Source organism: Brienomyrus brachyistius, chromosome 16 (genome assembly GCF_023856365.1).
Source record: "Brienomyrus brachyistius isolate T26 chromosome 16, BBRACH_0.4, whole genome shotgun sequence".
Lineage (NCBI taxonomy): Eukaryota > Metazoa > Chordata > Actinopteri > Osteoglossiformes > Mormyridae > Brienomyrus > Brienomyrus brachyistius.
In genome coordinates, this window is record NC_064548.1 from 25,849,109 (window position 1) to 25,870,238 (window position 21,130).

A 21,130-nucleotide genomic window follows, 5' to 3' on the forward strand; every position below is an offset into this window, starting at 1 on the left:
TGTACAAGCCAGCTGAGATTAGAGACAAGGGGGAGGGGTTAGTGTTAGCCAGCAAACATCCACAAGTAACCCCCCTTTCTATCTGACAAGAAGAAACAGGTTATCTTGTTCATACCTGCCATATCTGTCATTGACACTATCAGCCGCTCAGTCATTTGGAAGGATGGAGCAATATAGAAACTTGTTGGGATTCGCGACCTCAAAGGGAATACTGAATGCGCGTCGTGAGGGAGAAGAAAAAAATGTGTAAAAGCAATTCGTATCTCAGATGTGGTGTCAGTGCAATTCCAGGAAGTGTTGCCCTGGGTTAACTCACCATGAGGCTGAACTCTGAAAAGCCAGTCGAAAGTCATCAAGTGCGACGAGCATTGTGGAGTGTCTCGATTATGAGCTGTGGCACATGAGCTTGGTGATGCGGGCCTGGGACTTTGAGTCGCTACCCGTCTAGTGGCCTCACTTGACAAGGCCAAGCGAAAGACTGCCAATAAAGATCTGAGGAGAGCTGGGAAATCACACCCTGTCCCTCAGGACCCCCCTTAAAAATGGCAGGTGTTAGCTCATCATTTCGCTCATGGATACCTGCGGCTCCAGTCATAACACTTGGCCGGTTTGTGTTGGCCGAATAGCAACAGGGATAATTAGCTTGTGCGGCAGAATGCAGGCCCTGTTTCCATTTTCGCCGCTGTGTTTCGAAGTCAATATTGGTGAAACACTTTCAGGTATGTGGGCACCCAGCGTCGCTTTCATGTTTTATGGCTCTACAGAACATCCATTCAGTGAAGGCTCCCCCCACCCCCCAGGTCTGCTGGCTTTTAGCGAGTCGTCAGACCTCTCGAACACCACTGTTTGTGTCGTGCTGATCATCGATCACCGCGCTGACGAGCTCTCGGATGGTGGCTGATGCGAGGGTACTGCCCTGCTTATCCGCGTTAATAACGACAGGACAGCAGGGTCTAGCTCTATTACTCTGAGCGAAATTACACGCCGCTTCAGACGCATCTTTGCTAGGCAGCTCCTTAAACAGCTAAGTCAGCTCTGAATCTGCTTTCTCTTTGCTCAGCAATATCCACCTTAGCTTACCTACTGAGAGCTGAAATGGAAGTGTTCACCATTAGCTCCCCCCGCGCAATGCCTCCCACATTAATTATACAAGCAGACAGAAATTATATTTCCACATTCACGTTTGGTCCCATCTGTATGCTGGTCTGAGGTGACCCGTGGCTTTACGCCACCAGTGATCACCGGACCCGTCATCAGATCAACAGGAGCCTAAGAAGTGACGGGCTGTCACAACTGCTCAATAAAGTGGAGGGGAAACGTCACTGCGATTTAATTTTCAGATTGCGGAAATAAAAGCTATCAGCTATTTTCCGCGGTGCAAGGTAATCTGAAGTGGGTGCGAGTCGTGTAGGACAGGAGATGTCGAGCTGGGGAAAGCTAAGTAGCTAAAGCCGATTTCTGGGTTGATGCGTTCGTCGGAGGACAGCAGGATTCTCTTAAGAGAAGCTATTTATTTATAAAAGGCTGCTGGTGCAGGTGTGTCGGGTCGCGGCTCTTTGCTTGGCTGCTGACCGACAGCGAAAGGAACACACTGGCGGGTCAGAGCCATCAGGGTGGGCGGATGGAGCGCACGGGTACAGCCACCGATTGCGGCACCTGGGGGGGGTTGGTGTTTCGGGCTGGCTATTATTTATATCCCACTCATGAGGGAGTCTTCTCGCAGGGCAGGAAATATTATTGACTTGAATTTTGGTGAATCGCGAGACTGCGGTTAGGTATAATTACACCGTAAAACAAACCTTGCAATTAAAAAGAAATGAGCAAACAAAATCAATACAGATCATTTACACTGTGGTGACAAAGGAGTCAACAAAGGACAACACAGGCCTATATCTCAATTAGATGCAATAATGACGGCACTGGCAAGAAGGCAGACAGGCGTTTCCGCCAGTCTACTTGAAAACCATTTACATTTCCCCTAAAAATGAATGTCAGCGGTGAAATTTTCCTACCGTTACTCAGACAGGGCATTAATTTTAACCTTTGGGATGATAAAAAGTAGACAGGTATCTCCCAAGAAAGCCCTTTGCTGTGTGGTAGTATGTTGCTTGTTTTGAAGGCCACACTTCATAAACCATGTTTTACATGCAAATAAAAATAGGTCTTCATTGCCATTTTGCTGCCTAGATTAAAACTTTACAATCTGGAAAGCGACACTTTAAGACGTCATCCATAGACATGCGTGTTAGTCCTGTATGAGGCTAGCTTGCTGACCACGGACACACAAGGAGAATACACAAGCTAGGTTAGCCGGTCACCTCCTTCCCTCTGAAAAGATCTGAAAAAGCTGTCAACAAGAAGAATGATAATGACATGTCAGCATAATCAGAGGGGGGCACATCTATCCCGGAACTGATGTTCTGTCACGTTTTATCGGTACAAATATTATTACACGCAGAGTCTCTGTAGGCTAGATCTCTGATGAATAGTTTCTTTAAACGACCTTTAAGAACATCATTCAATGAAGCTGTAAAGGTTGCACGATTAAATACTTCGTCACAGCTCACGGTAATTAAAATCTATGGAGAACACAAAAAAAACGTAAAAGATATATTACACGTCACATGATCAGAAATTTTAAAGCTTCATTATGTGGTGATTAAAAATTTACCCAACCTTATGCCCTTTGTGATATTAGACATTACTTGAGGCAACAGGCATTTATGAGGCGCGCGTTTAATCACATGGCGAAAATGCATTTGTAAAAAGTGAATTTTTTTTTGAAGTACAAAAATACAACGATGACTTCCGGTTCCTAGAAACGTGTGTAATAGCTGCATGAAAGATAATAAGAACAGAAGCAAGATGGATTCTTCCTTTTCATTAAGGCTGTAAAAATCTACACTGCAATGAATATAGTTGGATCCAGTGCGGATAACTTTTACGTAAATATAAATGCTATATTTACGTTTAGTTTTCCCTAGTTTCCCTCAAAGAATTCTTCCAGAGAAATATCATGCGCTGCAGATTTGGTGTCAGTAGAACATGCTGCCTCTGGGTTGGTCCAGTCCTCGGATACACAAGTTAGTTCCGTGCTATTATTTCAAAGAAGAACCTGGTGTTTGCTGCAGGAGACCACTGCCGGCACACCAGGGAGAAAGAGAGAGGACTTATCTCTGCACAGGACTCAGCCGTGCAGATAGCGGCCCGGCGTCGCGCGTGTGAATGTGCCGTATCGCGCCCGCTTTGCCGATTTTAAATGTCAGCACTCTCAGAGGCGGCGGAGCCCCAGAAGAGCAAAGTCATGTGAGTTCATTTTTCAAGTGTAAAACCGCTGTGCCTGTTTACTTAGGTACTTATTTTAGTTTCTTTTCATAAACAGTCTCTATATCTAACTCCTAGCCAACATACTTTTGCAAAAAAAGTATTTAAAATTATTCATAGCCATTTCATTGCTAGAGATATACTTATGAAAAAGAAATATTTTGAATATGTAAATAAGTCAAAAATCAGTTGGTTCAGGAACACCTGCTGTTTAAAAAAACTGTGGTAACATTTTACTTAAGGCAATGTTTTTAGTAATTTATAAACACATTCATAACAAATAATAATGCATTCATAAAGCTTTATAAACATGGCTACAAATATTTATCAAAAGGCAAAACACATTGTGTAACATTAAAACATTATATAGTGTATTATGCACTATAAATGCTTTATGAAGCTCTCATCTATAATGCACTATAGATACCTTTATAATGCATTATAATGGTCAGTATAAGCATTAAGGATGCTTTGTATTGCATTATAACGGTACCTATAGTGCATTATATATGAGAGCTTCATGGAGCAGTTATAATGCATAATACACATGGCTATAATGTGCTATGCCTTTTTATAAATATTTATAGCTATTATGAATGTGTTTCTAAATCACTAAAACATGGCCTTAAGTAAAAACTGCTCTCTATAGAGTAGTTCTTGGCTTCTAGAGGGCAGAATGACCTGTGAACAAAAAGGTTTTCATTTGTGTAATTTCCCTTTTTCAATAATTATTAAAAGTCGATTATTAAAATATTAATGAAGATGATAATCTCCTAATGGCTGGCGTATGTTAATTAAATAATTTGCCCTTTACAAGAGCCCCGGTCTTTTCTCTATGTGGGTATCTGCTCTCTGCATATCAGAGGCTATGATACTTGTGAATAGCTTTAATAAATTACATGTGAAAGAATCGGCATTCGGTTCATTTTTAAGCACGACTCTGATCGCCGATTATGTCAGCTGAGAAACAGCTGGATCCTGACATTCTGCCAGTGATTGGATTAATCTCTACAAATGAAATTCAGTTTATTTTCATACAGTCACGAAACAGTTGCTCCGTAGCTCTTAACATGGCAACATAACATTAGTTCATGGACACTAAATTGTTCATGATACAGGGGAAAAAATAGGAAAGAATAAATGACAGAAGACGACGGAGGAGAGGAAAAAAAAACCCTCCAGAGTAAGGAGGAAAAAATTAAACCATCCAGTTCTTGTATAAAATATTAAAATCATTAAGCTGTCCATCAATAGTCCTTAAGCACTTCTGTATTCGAGTGCCCAGTGGTGACCCTGAAGCACCGTGTAAGGGGTGCAGACTGCCCTGCGAGGCCCTATTAGCCCCAGTAACGCTGACTGCAGCGAAGCAGACGCTGCCCCGTCCATTGCAGGTCACAGGGAGCTGCAGAGCTCCTCCCGCAGCCCCTTCATCACTGCTCTCACGCAGGCAGAAACTCGCCTGTATCTCACCGATGTCTTTTCATGCCTGCAGTGAGTCAGGGGAAAGGAATCCATGCTTTACAGAATAAAGAGCTTTCAGAATTTAGCTGCAGAAAACCAGCTCTCCTTATAAACTAAGAATCACTGTGAAATCAGATTACTGATATATAATTTATATAGTACATCTTTACAGGAAAAGTACAGTGCCATGGATGTAACCTGAATTCGGCGGAATCAAATCAGCTAAAAGTGACTTTGCGATCAATAATCTTTTGATGTTCTTCAGCTTTATATATTTACAGGTTTTAATATGCCTATGTGCTTAGCTCCTCAAAGAATAAGGAAATAAATATCAGAACTGGGGTCGACACCCGACTGGACATAATTAATGGACTTAAATGATTCTGCTTGCTATCAAGCTCCCAGTCTTTGCACACAAACTATTGCATTTAAATTCACAAATGTGTTGCATGCAAAATACTTCAGTTTTCTTTCACCCCCCTATCTTCTATCTTACCTGGAATATGTTTTCACTGAGAAAATCAATGCTGCAATAAACAGCTGGTGCATTTGAATTCAGCATCAACTTAAAAACAACAAAAGCCGGCAGAATCTTTTCACACAGAGCTCGTCTCTCAGAGAATTATACAGCAGCTCATCTCTTTCATTCTGTTTTTAACTGAATACATAATAAATTTGATATATTTCAGTGTACAGGGAATACATACACCTTACCTCTCCCCAAGGCAGAGGTGTTAAGCGAAGCATGTACCCTGTCTACAGAACTGTTTGTGAGCTGCGTAATCGATAGCGCAACCCTAACGATGCATGTGATTATGCCCATTAGCCATTCCATGGTGACTTTTCTTATTGAGCGCCTTTGGTCTCCCTCCCGGATATATAGACCCCTACCTCTAATCGTTTTATTATGCATTCTTAGTTTAGTTCACTGGGCCTATTCTCCTACTGCACCTAGTTGACCTCTACTTCTATCAGCACAATATTTAGGCTTTTTTCTATTTTCAGATAAATCTCTCAGTAGGAGCCAAATGACCCCGAGATAACAGATCATCAAGCTGGACAGGTGGCCTGGAGCAGGGCTTCTCAAAGTATATGATCAATGGTGCACGTCAAATGTCAGACGTCCAGGACAATTTTCGATAACAAAACAGCATTTCAGCAACTTTAATGAATTAAGAATAACCTTCGATATAGACATCAATATTTAACAACAATGGGAAGTTAAAGACCGGTTTAATGCTCGCTGATCGTTAGGACTGTCTGTCATGGGGGGGGGGGGGGGGTGACAAGTTATGAGTTACATGAGTGTGAAGTTCTATATTATATGGTTCTACATTGTACTTTTATACTTCAAAACACATTAATTCATAAGGTACATTATCGGTTGGGTAACTTGGATTAACATGCAGTTTGGTCCACATCTGGACTTTGAGAATCCCTGGTCTCGAAAATGGATTGAGGCGTCAGCCAGATCTAGTGTACAATCGGTTTCCTGCTTTGATCTTCTTCCAGTCGTGTCCTGGTAGCTGGATTACACTTTTCACCTCAGAGGTACAAAGTTCAGGTCTAGAAGGTAAAGATCCAGATGAAGATTTTGTTTCAACCAATCAGTTGACTACTCTGTGTTTCAACCAATCAGTTGAGTACTCTGTGACTATGACTCATTGAACTGGTTGGTTGAAACAGAATCTTTGTTTGAATTTTTACCTTCCAGACCTGAACTGTCCACCTCTGCCCCTTCCATCGCTGTCCACAATCATCAGAACATTTGTTATGCTCTATATGTCTGCATTATTCAGATACTCTTATGCAGAAGATGCTACTTCATCTCCTTTTGGAAGCGATCAGAAAATTATCTCTGGTTTTCTGGAATATCACTGTAAATTACTGTTCAAGCACAATGGAACAAAATTGCTTGTAAAATATACAATAAATTGTTACCACACAAAAAAATTGATTACTTCAGTACTTATTTGGCATTTGATAATATGCTTTTTTATCATTATATGCCGTTTTTCTACCAGAACACACTGGTAAAGCAAATTTAATAACAGCAGATGCAATTAACTGGTGATAAATAAGAAGTACTTTCATTATTATTATTATTATTAATTAGCTAATTTACCATCAGAGTAGCTTTCAGGTACAAATTAAACAAAATGCGATTGTATGAAAATGTGATTATGCTTAATAGAAGCGTTACTTTAGAAACTTTTAATCAGCTCTTTTATTTCTAGCTGAGATAAGAGTCCCAGAATTAAATCAAGAGCTATCACGCTGGAAAATTTGCTCCGAAAGACAGATACGCCTGTCACCACCAAAATACACATCATATACTTTAAGCCTTTTTTGTGAACAGACAGTGCGGAAATTTCTTTAAATGGAATTTATAAAAGCTATTTATATTTTTATATATTTGCAAAACCACATGGTATGATGGTCACATAATCTTCCCCTAAACCTTAAAATCAATTCTGTATAAATATTATACTAAATAATACCTTTTTTGTGTAACTGTTATATTATATAAGTCTGCAATATCTGTGAAAGAGTAATTAATTTCGAATACGCAGTTGACTTTGGAATGTGGACTTTGTATTTGTCCTCTGTATTTAAATGCAGGTCTATTTTGAACAAGAAGTAGATGTTATGTAGGACTTAGATTAACGATATATTACTGTCATCCATGGTGCCATTAGCATGACACTGACAACAAAACTGGCTTGATTATTATAAATAAGTCGGTTTGTCAGCGTTTATAGCCTGAACCAGTGAAAATAAGATGATAAAACAGGCTGTAGTTCGCTCTGTTAAGCAGATTATTAATTGCTCGAGGAACCTAAGAAAGGTTAGGGTGATATCCCGTCCAGGAAAACATGATGAAATGAATAAGATGATGGATTACAACTGAACTTTGATACTATAAAGTTTTTCTGCTTCTTAAGATACTAGATGACCTAGGAATCAAAACCGTATGTGTTGTAAATGTCACAGTTGTATGAGTAAAAAATTACATACAGTACAAGTCAAAAGTCCTGTAGCCACCTGGAATGCTTCTCTAGTAGTCCTGAAGGAGTTTCCCCAAGTTCTGGGCAGACGTTGGCTACCTTCTTCTTACTCTGTCCCAGCACTCTCTCTCTCTCCATGTTCACAAGATAATACGTCTAACCTGACCTCGAGGTGCGCTTAGGGTCATTATCTTGTTCGAAAAATAAATGATTTTTAGTAGGTGTGTCCAAATTTTTTGACTGGCACTGTATATACAACGATGAGCTAAGATGGGCTTGAAGCACAATGCATGGTGGTACATTACTCCCGTAAACATCGTTAAAATTCTGTGCGATTTCAGCCACAATAATCCTTCTGTTGGTATGTACAGGACGGCCTTGGTTCACATTTCACACTGGCCGCCTAACACCCTGTCAGGGTTTGTGACTTTCCCCTCCTCGGACGGCTCTCAGTAGGTCCTCACCGCGGCTGACCGTGAGCCCACAAGCCGTGCCGTTTCAGAGCTGCTCTGATCCAGTCGTCTGGCCGCTATGATTTGGCCCTTATCAAAGTCACTCAGGTCTCGGGTTTCCTGTGCACTTCTTCTGCATTCAAGATGTTGTCTATAAGTACCAAATGTTGGCTTAGCCTCTAATACATCCCACACCTTGACATGTACTGCACTTAACATCACATTGCTGAAAGATATGAGTTGGCTATAGTGTGCGGCAGGTAAAATTCAGGAAGTATAATCATGCACAGCATGAAGGATAGTGTCAATATTTCCAGACAGTCTTTTATCTATAACGGCACAATCTAGTCACTACTGGTCATGTATGCATGTTCTCCATAAAGCGTTTGAGCCGACTCGACCGGCATTTATACCACTGCCTTAGTGTCACAACACAGATATAAAGACGACATGTGGAAACCTTCAGATGTATTCTCCACATTTTTAAGAATGCAGACGACAATGCTCTCCAAACGTCAACGCAATACCTTCACGAGGTACCCTCCCATCTTCATAATACATACTGTAGGTCGCTCTTATAGAAGTATTAAAAAAAAAAAACAAGCCTGAAGCAAGACAACATATATTTTGTTGCTTTTCAAAGAAATAAAAGAGCAGAGCTTGGAGTCACAGTGCCTTCGCATTGCCTGCTGCTGCATTTGGTTATGGATAAACAAACAAATTGCCTTGACCAGGCAGAACCTAGACATGCCGCACTTGCTAAGAAGACAGTAAATCAGGCCATTCCCAGTCTTTTGCCCTGGCAGAGGTTCATAGCGTCCTGCCCTTTTGTCTGAGGCCTATGTGGTTGAGCTGCAATGCTGTTTCCTTGTTGGATTTCTGAAGGAATGTCATCGCTGCTGTAGGCATCTGATCCCGTTCGGAATGCAGCTCCAACACGGAATCCATATTTAACAAATTGCACTTTTGTTTTGTTTTTTGTTTTTTACGGTAGCCTAGACAGCAACTACACAAAAACATATCCCACAACCAAGCTAACCCATAACCGTTTAAAATCGTCATGCAATCACGGCATACATTTTAAGAATTTATTCCTTCTGGATCTAATAAAGATCTTAGAAACTCATTAATGTTAATCACACTAATATCTAATGGGATTAAAACATGGCAGAGTAGCGGCAGGCAAAACAAATCCACGTCCACAGTTCTGTTACAAAATACTAAAATGCATATAATGTCTGAACTGGATAGAATCATCCACCCATCCATCCATTCCTTTTTCTAACCATCATCCTGGTCATGGTTTCGGCCGGCTAAGAGGTCCATCCCAGGCAGCACTGGGCCCAAGGCAGGGGTATAGCCTGGATGAGACGCCAGTCCAGCACAGGGCAGATACACTCAGATACTGACACACAATGGGGACCATCCATTAATTTCTATGGCCATAACCCTACCCCAGCAATGCTAACCATAAGCCATACCCAGTCCTAACCATAAGCCATACCCGGTCCTAACCCTAACCATAAGCCATACCCAGTCCTAACCCTAACCATAAGCCATACCCAGTCCTAACCCTAACCATAAGCCATACCCAGTCCTAACCATAAGCCATACCCAGTCCTAACCCTAACCATAAGCCATACCCAGTCCTAACCCTAACCATAAGCCATACCCAGTCCTAACCCTAACCATAAGCCATACCCAGTCCTAACCATAAGCCATACCCAGTCCTAACCCTAACCATAAGCCATACCCAGTCCTAACCCTAACCATAAGCCATACCCAGTCCTAACCCTAACCATAAGCCATACCCAGTCCTAACCATAAGCAATACCCAGTCCTAACCCTAACCATAAGCCATACCCAGTTCTAACCCTAACCATAAGCCATACCCAGTCCTAACCCTAACCATAAGCCATACCCAGTCCTAACCCTAACCATAAGCCATACCCAGTCCTAACCCTAACCATAAGCCATACCCAGTCCTAACCCTAACCATAAGCCATACCCAGTCCTAACCCTAACCATAAGCCATACCCAGTCCTAACCCTAACCATAAGCCATACCCAATCCTAACCATAAGCCATACCCAGTCCTAACCCTAACCATAAGCCATACCCAGTCCTAACCATAAGCCATACCCAGTCCTAACCATAAGCCATAACCAGTCCTAACCCTAACCATAAGCCATACCCAGTCCTAACCCTAACCATAAGCCATACCCAATCCTAACCCTAACCATAAGCCATACCCAGTCCTAACCCTAACCATACCCAGTCCTAACCCTAACCATAAGTCATACCCAGTCCTAACCCTAACCATAAGCCATACCCAATCCTAACCCTAACCATAAGCCATACCCAATCCTAACCATAAGCCATACCCAATCCTAACCCTAACCATAAGTCATACCCAATGTAACATAAACCAGTCAAGCACAATGTAACATAAACCAAATACTCGCGCACACACACATTCACACACACATTCAGATGGGATTCAGAATCCAAATCGAGATGTGCGCGGTGACAATGATCTCCACTGAGCCACACTGAGTTTCATTAATTGACCTAATTATATGATTAAAATATCTGACAATAAATTACAGTAAATGACTCCAGTCTCACAGAGGACGAGCCGGCCATATTCCCGGCCCACTCTGGGGGGCCACGGCAGTATCCCCAGAATTTTTGTATTCCCAAGCAGCGTCCCCCCCCTCCAACAAATCTCGTTAGAGGGTTGAAAGCAGCCGCACTAGGAAACTGGTTAATATGAATTAGGGTCAGATTAATGGGGAATGAATAAGCAGATTTAATTACAGCGATGGTTCACTAAAGCAGCCCCTGGGTCACGTCTCACCCCCAGTAAATACGGGCCGTACAGAGATAACCACGCTGAGATCAGGTGTCGTGCCGGCAGGTAATCGCCATGTCTTCCTCTTTCCTTTATTTATTTTTTCTCTGTTTTGACCGATAAAGTAGAAAACAGCCTCTGGCTTGTTAGGTGATCTCGGATTAAGATGTGTATCTTTAAAAAAAAAATACATTAAAAAAACTCATATCAGCATCATGCAGTTTACACACACATTCGTCTTTTCTGAAAACGCTCTATGTGAAATTTGTCACATTTAGAAACGGTTCCCTTTTCACTTATCCCTCCCCTCCCAGTATGATGTAGGAAGGTGACCCGCCTGTGTAACCAGGGCCAGGATTGCAGAGCACGTCCCTGGGGACTGGAGCCGATCTCTAACTTTGAAACTGGAGTTTCAGATTCTGCTCGGGGTCCTTCCTGCCGGTGTGCTGAGGGAAGCTCTTAACCGCAGTGTCCGTACACAGTTTTAGGTGCAACATTGTAAGAAAAAAAGAAAAAAGAGCAAAACGTGTTAATATATTAAGTGAATGAAGATTTGATTGCAAATTACCTGTCATTACGAAACAAATTTCAATGAGTGAATGAAGAATACTAATGAATTCAATGTACAATGTATGAGATGCAGAGATTTTTTTTTTTATTTAGTGTTGGTGCAGCACACATTTTGTAACATTGTAACATTTTATCATTTCACCTAAGCTTGGCAGAGGGTCTGGAGTCCACTTTAAATCTAACACTGGGTGATGACATCAGCTCACTCAGCCAGAGTCACGGCAAGGGCAAAACAGTCAGTCATTCATCTGAGGAGGACGGAAAGAGCACATTGCCGGGAAGAAAGATACACACACATGGGGAGGACGGAGAACTGCTGTACAGCAGCAGGGGACTATTAACAGGGTCCCGTAGAAGTGTAACTAAATGGTGTTTTGGTTCACGGTGTTTAGGATTCACTCTTTCAGCTTAATCATCTGCACTCCTAGGGATACTAATGCATGTGGGTACCACCCATTCCAATGAGAAAATCCAGCATCTGAGGGGGGGGGTTCAGGCTGATTTGGTCCCTACTGACGTTCAAACTGAACATACACCCTTGGTGAAAAGACTGGGGTAGATATATTACTTAAATCTTTAACATGAACCACATTTGATCATGAAGAGAAGACTTCATACTACCCAAATTGCAATTTACATTCACACAACGTGAGAACATTTTAAGAAATAGATAAGTATGTGCGACTCACACATCTGTCGAAGCTTAAACTGCGGGGGCAGTTTGACACGCGGATGTTTCACGACCCCATTAACAGTGAATGATGTGGCAGGAATCACCTGTTTCATTTACAAGGAAATACAAGTCAAACCTTGCATGTAATAATATTTAGAAAGCACTGGGCCTTTTGCTACTGGTCAAATAATATGTACGTTACATGGTCTCAGTGAGGTCTTCGATCCGTCACCCTCATAAGCGAGGAACTGCTCTCCTAAAGCAAAATCGATATTTCTTTGTGGGTGTACCACTTGCTAATTGAAAATCCTTCGGGGTAAAAATGAATATGAAATGTCAGGTCTTCAAAACTAATGAAAATGACATTTAATTCATCATGTTAACAATGGGTGACAAAATTTATGTAGCAGAGCAGACCCGGGGCTGAAAACTTTCATTGTATACTTGATGAAATGCTTGCATTTGCTTGGAGAAACATCGCTTCGTATTCCCAAGGTTTATTTTCTGTCAGTTAAAAGCCACACGTTTAAAGTGAGCCATTTTAATAATGAAACACATTATACGAAGATCTATTTTGACATCTGCTCTGTTTTTTTCTTAATTCCTAAACCCAAGGAAGAAATATGTAGTATTTACCCTTCGCAGTCATACACAGGCCCTGTTTCCTCTGCCATTCAGAGGCATGTCTCACTGTTCCACAGCTTACTTTATTTCAGACAGTCCAGGTTACTTTGGCTAAAAATTCAAACAGGAGAATGAATGTCGACGCCCAGCCTTCCACTTGCAGCAGGCAATGCTGCGAGACACGGCTGTTTTATCCGGAAACTCGGCTTATTTCCTCGCACCTGAGAGACAGCCCTGAAAGCGTTCCGCTCCCTCTTTTGGCTGCTCTCTGGGGAGAAGCCACACTGTCGCGTCTGCTCCTTTTTAGTGAGCCCGCCTTGTCAGGCACCTCTGAGGCATCAATCACTGACGCGCCGTGATGGGATTATCGCTGGTTTGTTTAACGGATCCCAGATTTCTCAATGCTGTAACTGTTTAGACTGAATAAACTAGCAGAGATTTTGGCGTATTTGTACATCTGATGCCTAGTGTTTAACAGGAAGGTTTGCAGATGTTACCTAAGCCATAGCGCTACAATCCTTAGCCATGTAAGAAGAACAAGGTACCGGTGCTTTATAGTCAGCGGTGCACCAGGATGTCCAAACATTCAGGAACTGAGAAAATACTCATGGCCGTTGCACAACCGACATAAATGTCAAAGAGGCTGAGAACGAGCAAAAACAAACTGCAGAAAAAAAAAACAAAAAACATTCAGCTCAGTTTTAATCCAATAGAAGAGGCCTTTCCAAGTCACCAGATGTCTTACCGATGAAGAGGTTCCACTCCGGGTCCAGATCTGCTTGGTTGGCAAGGCAACCCTTCATGACGTTCAGGCAGTAGTTGCGGCAGGGCTTCTCCTGAGGCATGCCGCGGCAGTAAGGGCAGTACCGCATCTTTGTTAGGGCTCGGATGCAGGCTGGGATCAAACTGACCTATAGGAGCACGGAGGAGAGGGTTACTGCGAGGGAAAGACCAGGCTGCTCACTTCACAGTCTCTATGAAGCGGAGTAGACATGGCGGACATGACAGACATGGAGACGATGGCATGTAGAGTGTAAGAGGTGGTTCTGACAAAGAATGCGAAAAATCTTGCTTGACATCTGTGCGCCGTGGCCTGGAAGCTGGAAGATGAGGGGAAGGTTAAAAACTCTTCGCAGCAGACAGGGGGAGAGTGAGCTGCAGACAGAGAGGTAGTTACAGTCCCTGACTTTTGACCACAGTGATTGCAGTCCAAGTCTCACGAGTCACCCCAATTGTCTCCCTAAGCGAGGTCCTTTACCAGAACTGTTTCAGTAACATACTCTGGGTACAGCTCAGTCCTGCCCATCGTTTTTCTTTTCTCTTTCCATGCACGCACATGCGCACATGCACAGACGCACACACACACACAGACATAGACACAGACACACACACACACACACACATTTTTATCCATATCTTTATGGGACCCATCCATTCATTTCTATGGAGAAAACACTAATCCCAACAATGACGACCATAACCTTTACCCAGCCCTAATCTTAATCATAAATAACAAAAAAAAAAAAAAAAAATACAAGACTTTTGGCATTTTTAGTGTTTTGATTGCAGTCACAGATTTTTATAAAATTTGTGGAACACACACACACTCACACACGTGTAGGCAGGCCACATCCCTCGCAGCCAAAGGTGTACACTGCACACGAAGAGAACAATATAATGTGACCCCTTGGACTGTGAAAGTTCAAAACTGAGTTGAACGCCTACAGGCTTTTTTTTACATTTAAAGAAAGCAGAGTGTAAAGAAATGGACAGGCTGCAGCACAACAAAGTGCCTTATTTTAATGTTTACAGGCTGCTACAAGGACAGCAGAAGCTGCAGTACAGTGCAGAGAACGCCGGAAATCACTATTCCCACTGCTTCCTAATGGTCTCAGAGCGCTATATGGCTTACAAAGAAAGCTGTTAGTGCAATTGTGACAATAACCAATCAATACTTTCTAAAGATATCTCTAGGAAAATGGATGATAAAATGCAGCAATTTATTTTGAAAATACCCCAAACAAGAATCATTTGATTGCAAATTACCTGTCATTACGAAAACAATTCATAACAGAAATTATTTGAAATATTACTAGAAATAGCAGAAAAATGGAGGGTATACAGTATGTTTATACAATTATATAACTTAAAATCAGAGGTGAGTAATTTACGTCCTTAGAGTGAAAGTCTAGACCAAGATTTTATTTCGACCAACCAGTTGAGTATAAAGAGTCACAGTCACTTGCTGGTTGGAACAAAATCTTGGTCTGGATTTGTACTCTCTGGACCTGAACTACCCACCTCTGCTTGACACACATCCTGTTCTTATATACAGTATCACTGTTTCTCACAGTGCAGCAAAGTCCCTCCCTGTCATCTTTATTAGTTATATTACTGTCTCTGCTTTCATCACTGACAGTATATTTTTGACACTCTTTAATGGACTTGATCCATATATTTTCACAGGACCTGGTTACATGTGTCTAATGTTCACTAATGCCAACCTGTTGTCGTGACCGACTCGACGTCTAACAACAGTGTAAAGAGAATGAACAATAAACCAAATAATCCCTGAAGTCACAGTGCTACTGACTCCACTTGGCAAGAGTTAAAGGCATTTCAGAGGAGTGAGCAGATTTCTGCTCAGAGGATGAAGACTGTCATGCAAACATGAGAGAAAAAACAATAAACACTGAATTACTTGCACCTTGATCCTCTGTGATGTGTTCAATGCACTTGTGAGATTTTTTTCTTAGAATATGACAAAACCATATTATTTCATTTTGCTTACTTCATGCTAGCTGGTACAGACAGAATTAACTTGGAATCAACAGCCCTTTATCACGGATACTGGCTGTAGTCCAGATAAGCCTGCAGAGCATACAAATGGAAAACAGGAATGTTGGGTGCTTAATCTAGGGAAAGGAAAGAAAAAACTGGAAATCAAGATAACTTCGTAAGAGCCCAAAAACAATTGTCTTGTAAGCCAGTAAGATAATCTCATCCAAATGAATGAATGTTTGACCAACTTAAGATTTCACAGCATTCAATTCTTTTATATATGTACAATCCATCCATCCATCCATTTTCTAAACCGCTTATCCTACTGGGTCGCGGGGGGTCCGGAGCCTATCCCAGAAGCAATGGGCACGAGGCAGGAAACAACCCAGGATGGGAGGCCAGCCCATCGCAGGGCACACTCACACACCATTCACTCACACATGCACACCTACGGGCAATTTAGCAACTCCAATTAGCCTCAGCATGTCTTTGGACTGTGGGGGGAAACCGGAGTACCCGCAGGAAACCCCACAACGACATGGGGAGAACCTGCAAACTCCACACACATGTGACACAGGCGGAGACTCGAACCCGGGTCCCAGAGGTGTGAGGCAACATAAATAAAACATGCCGTCCCTATATGTATAATCATAAAAATATCTATTTAAGTATACTATGTGTGCTTGTGTAAAATAGTGTGTGTGTGTGTGTGAGTATATATATATATATATGCACACACACAAACATTATAGAGTTTGTAGAAAAAGGAAGATCAGACATGAGGTCTATCCAAGAACCTGTCCACAGCCACAGATGGAAGTTGATCCAACAAAGCAGGTGAGCAGTGTGTGTATATTTACACACACACACTCACACACACACACACACACACACAACCAGGGTCACGGAATAAGTATGATTTCAGTTGTATCTGGAATTGCGCTTTAGCAGGTCCCACCTCCCTTTGCAGGCTTCGTGGTGTGTCTCAGGGCACGTCCCTGGGCCCAGTTTCACAGCACAGCCCTGCTGTTCATCAAGTGCTTCTCTGCCCTGTGCAGCTGTTGCAGGACCCCACCGCCCGTGAAATTCCACATAATTCAGAGGGACCACTTCTTGTGTATTGTCCCTTCACATTTATCTGTGATCTTTGTCTGGGCAGGGGGGGGGTGTATGTGTTTGTGGCCTTGTTTATTATCCACATGCTTCAGACCTGCCTCCTGTCGTTGGTGCCAGAAATTTTAATTACTGTGCAATACGTTCAGATGGTTCAATAATTCAATTTGCCAATAAAAACAAACAACAGCTCTATGATTCTGATCTCATCCCACTTTTCAGGGTGGCCAATAGTTATGCTTTTGCCAGGAAACCATTTGGGCCTTAAAGTTTGCACTCAAGCCACCTGATTTGCTCCTTAGAGAGTAAGATATTAATAACTTTGGCTGTTTGTGTGTGATTCAGCTGGGCACAGGTCCAAGCATTTTTCACTCTCAGCAGGTTAACGTCATGACTTGAGGGATGAAGGACTCGAGGGCAGGCGTTGTGGGAAACAAAAGGGGTTTACTGAACTCAAAAGAACTGAGACTGGAAATAAACTGGATCGAGGGGGCTCAAAAAGGGGAGGAGCGGAACTTTGAAAGGGCACAGGCAACAAGACGGTTCAGCGTCAATGACTGGACTGGGGATCACAGGACTGGGAAGCACGTATATACAGGACTAATGAGGGAACTAAAGAGAGGCAGGTGGGAATGATTTACATGCAAGCAATAGGAACGAGGGGGATAGGCGTGGCTTGTTAGGACCATGACAGGGAGGAGATGGGCAGGAATGTGATACATGGGATTCAGCCAAACCCTAGCAGCAAAATTGGTACTTCACCCTCAGTGGCATATTCCAATCTTCTTTACCTTTGCTGAGCTTTTTAAGGCTTTTTAAGTGCTTATGCTGCATGTTATGAGAGACCCTTATAAAACACTAAAGCTTTTCACCTGATTGCTTAAAAGTTGTTTAGTTTCAACAGTAATCAAGAAATGTCATGTACATACTGCAGTGACACTTTCAGGTTCACACAAACTATTTCACTGAACAAGCTTGGCGTACAGAGCACATGCGGTTCAGCTAACAAATCGATCTCATGATGCCGTTGTTATTGAATGACTCAGAGGAATACAAACGTGAAGCCATTAATGTGGTTTCATTAGGGTGCCCATACGTTCTCTTTTTCCTGGGCATGTCTACGTTTTAGGACCGACAGAATACGTCAAGCTAGGATTTATAAATCTCCAAAAATGTCTGCGATTTGGCCTTTGATTTGTACAGTCGCCATTCTTTGTGTGTGTTTTTGCATTTCTTTTTACCTTCCTCTTTGGGCCCCTCCTTCTTGCATGCCACCATCGGTCAGTCATATACATCACAAAAACATTGGTGGAACTGCATCCCAGTCATTACCCTCAGCACCACAGCACCAGCCAAGGGTCAGAGCAGCAGGCTGTTTATTGACAGCAGCACACCTGAGCAGCTACAAAAAACCAGATGCAAATGTACATTCACAGATAAGCTACAGAAAAAAAAGTCAGGTGTTTCTGTCTTGGTCGGGATCCGTGGGAAGCAGAAGGCATGACCTGCAAAGTTATTAATGTTTTTTAAGTTTAGTGACATTGCATGGTTGTGGGCACATTTGTCAGCTACTTAAACCCTCCACCCCACACACAGCGCCACCCCAGCCCCCACCCTCCACCCACTCTGTCTGCCTGCCCCATGCTGCCATCCCGTTGCCAGTGTTCTCTTTTTTGAAAACCAAAACACGGTCACCCTAGGTTTCATGACAAATGCCAGCCACTTGTGCACTTCTAAACTGTAACCTTGTCAATTACATGCTGCTGAAAGTGCCCTTCTTGGACAGACACCTCTGACGTGAGGCGTCACAGTGGGCATGGCCAAGTGAAAATGCATCTGTACCTCAAAGGTCCCCTACTCACGCTATGTGCCTTATCAGCCTCTGAATGCCAGATTGGGGATGTCTGAATATTAATTTGAAAGCCCTTCCCCCACAGTTTCACTTGTTTATAGTTTGCTGTCAGATTTTGCTGAAAACTCTCCAAAGTCTGCCAGGAAATAGCAGATGATCTACTGTACCACAATTCCCTTGAGCGCTCCTACCAATCCTCTTTCTTCTTCTGCTCTCAGCCAGGACAGCATCTCTGACTGCTTGCAACTACCACTCTCAAAGCCCTGAGAGATGCTTCTTGCAGTAGTTGGTTGAGATACGCCTGCCAATTTACACCCTCCCTCTGCCAAAGGATGACAATATATTCTGCTGCTTCTGAACTTTCGGCCCCAAAGACAAATCCAGAATGTCACTGAAGCCATAATTCCAGCAATACCCAGTAATCAGCAAGAGGACAGTGAGTGGAGCACCACTGGACCCCCCCCCCCACCCCAAATAACTACACAGTCACTTCATTAATAATAAAGCAAAGGCAAAAGACTGAGGAAGCAATTTGCATTAAGCGTGATGGGAAATTTTAATTCCTCAAAATTTTTATGATATGAGCAAGAAATATGCTTGAAGCTGATTCACCAAGATATGTCGACCTCAAAGGCATTCTGTGATAGCCTCAAATTGGGATGACATGCTCTCTAGCAGAAAACAAATCTGTTCATTGACATTTCCCCAGGATTAATATGTTTAACAAAGAAAGAAAAACACAGCTGTGATTCATCCTGGCTCACTCAGGCTACAGATCCAATTCTTTACAAATAATGAACAGTTGTATCATGCATGGTGCAGAAAACCACACAAAATGAAATTCATACAGTATGTCACCGGATAACCTGATACTGCTCTTGCTTACATCCTACTGCTCAGCATTAGCATTCCCCTCTGAACCTACTTGTAACCTCTTTGTCTAGCATACAGGTTGTCATGCTTTGACTCCAGTTAGTACAAGTGGACTAAGGACACCCATCCTCAAGTTATGTCAACTGGTCATTAGCAGCTGGAAAGGATCCTGTACATTCATGTGCAGAGATTCAGAATGTGATGGGACATGGCAAGGTCACCACCTATACAGGCCGTCTCAGTGTCGTCAGATGTCATGGTCTAAATTCTGATAGATCAGTACAGTGTGTATGGTCACATTGTACACAGGGTTTTCAGTTTGGATGGCAGTGGAGAATGTCAAAGCCTAAAAGCAAATATAAAGCCTGCTTTTCTTTTTATGAGATTCTAGTAGGCACTTTGTTTGTTGCCCAAACAATGTATGAGAAACACACTGTATAGCATTGAAAAGCTCCAGCTGGAAACAAGTCACACGGAGCATTAGAGAGCTGGAAAGCATCTTAGAAAAGCGGCTCATGTTTGCTAAGGAGGGAATTAGTTTGAGTCACGTGTCACAAATTCTATGCATTGTCACACGCTGGCTTTGCCTGTGGGATATTCTGAAGTCTTTTTTTCACAATTTTATTCACTATTTCCAAGGAGACTTAAGAACATCCAGAAATAAACTAAAACCAAGAAAAAACAAACACTTTTGTGCAACGACCCATCCATCTTGAAACTGCTAATCTTGGTCAGAGGGAAAACATTTTTAGATAAAAGGGGAAACATGATCAGATCAGAGCTTAGGTTTTGCAGGCAACAGGCATTCTGGCCACAATGAGTCCACTATTGCATGCGTCATCTGTCTGACTGACTACAGTGTCCACAACAGAAGCTGAGTGAAATGAAGAAGGCGACAAATCTGTTTTGCGAAGAGGAAAGAGCTGGAAACAGCTTGATCTCCAGGAATATGATAGTACTGCAAATTACTGCGGTAGGCTTTCAGGGCAGGAGTCTTCATATATGGCTAATAAAGGTGACTGACCATGAAAAATAATTTGTTAAACTGATGAACTGGGAACATTCAGAGGCTACAGCTATTGGCTATAATCGGGTGTGTCAGAGGTTCACGGATAAAATGGCAGAGTCAGGGGCCCCGACACTTTATAGGGGCCACAAAATCCACCGCTGGGGCCCCCTGCTAGGAAAATTCTAATTTACTGGTTTCATAACAAAAGACCACTGACATATCATTTGCATTTGCATAAAATGTGTATGTGTGTGTGTATATATATACAGTATATGAGAGATATATATATATATATATATATATCATCACATATGAATCGTTACTTCATTTATTTCTTTATATATATATATTGTAAACAAATGAATGAAGTAATGATTTCTGTTATACAACCAATAAATTTGCAATATTTTTATGGAATTTAGCAAGTGTACCAAGACTTTCTGTGAGCTCTGTGGGTCCCTGGAAATAGCCATCACACGCCCAGAATAATGTTGACTCTTAAGGTCTTTTTATATGCAGTCTAGTACAGTACTCTGC

General features: G+C 42.2%; 1 protein-coding gene across 1 annotated transcript in view; it reads right to left on the reverse strand.

Moving 5' to 3' along the window:
• LOC125709706 (glypican-6-like) overlaps window positions 1-21,130 on the reverse strand; it is a 184,929-nt gene that overhangs the window by 56,850 nt on the left and 106,949 nt on the right. Inside the window, 1 exon segment of the mRNA XM_048978401.1 lies at window positions 13,711-13,876. Within this exon segment, the coding sequence (XP_048834358.1) occupies window positions 13,711-13,876 (166 nt within the window).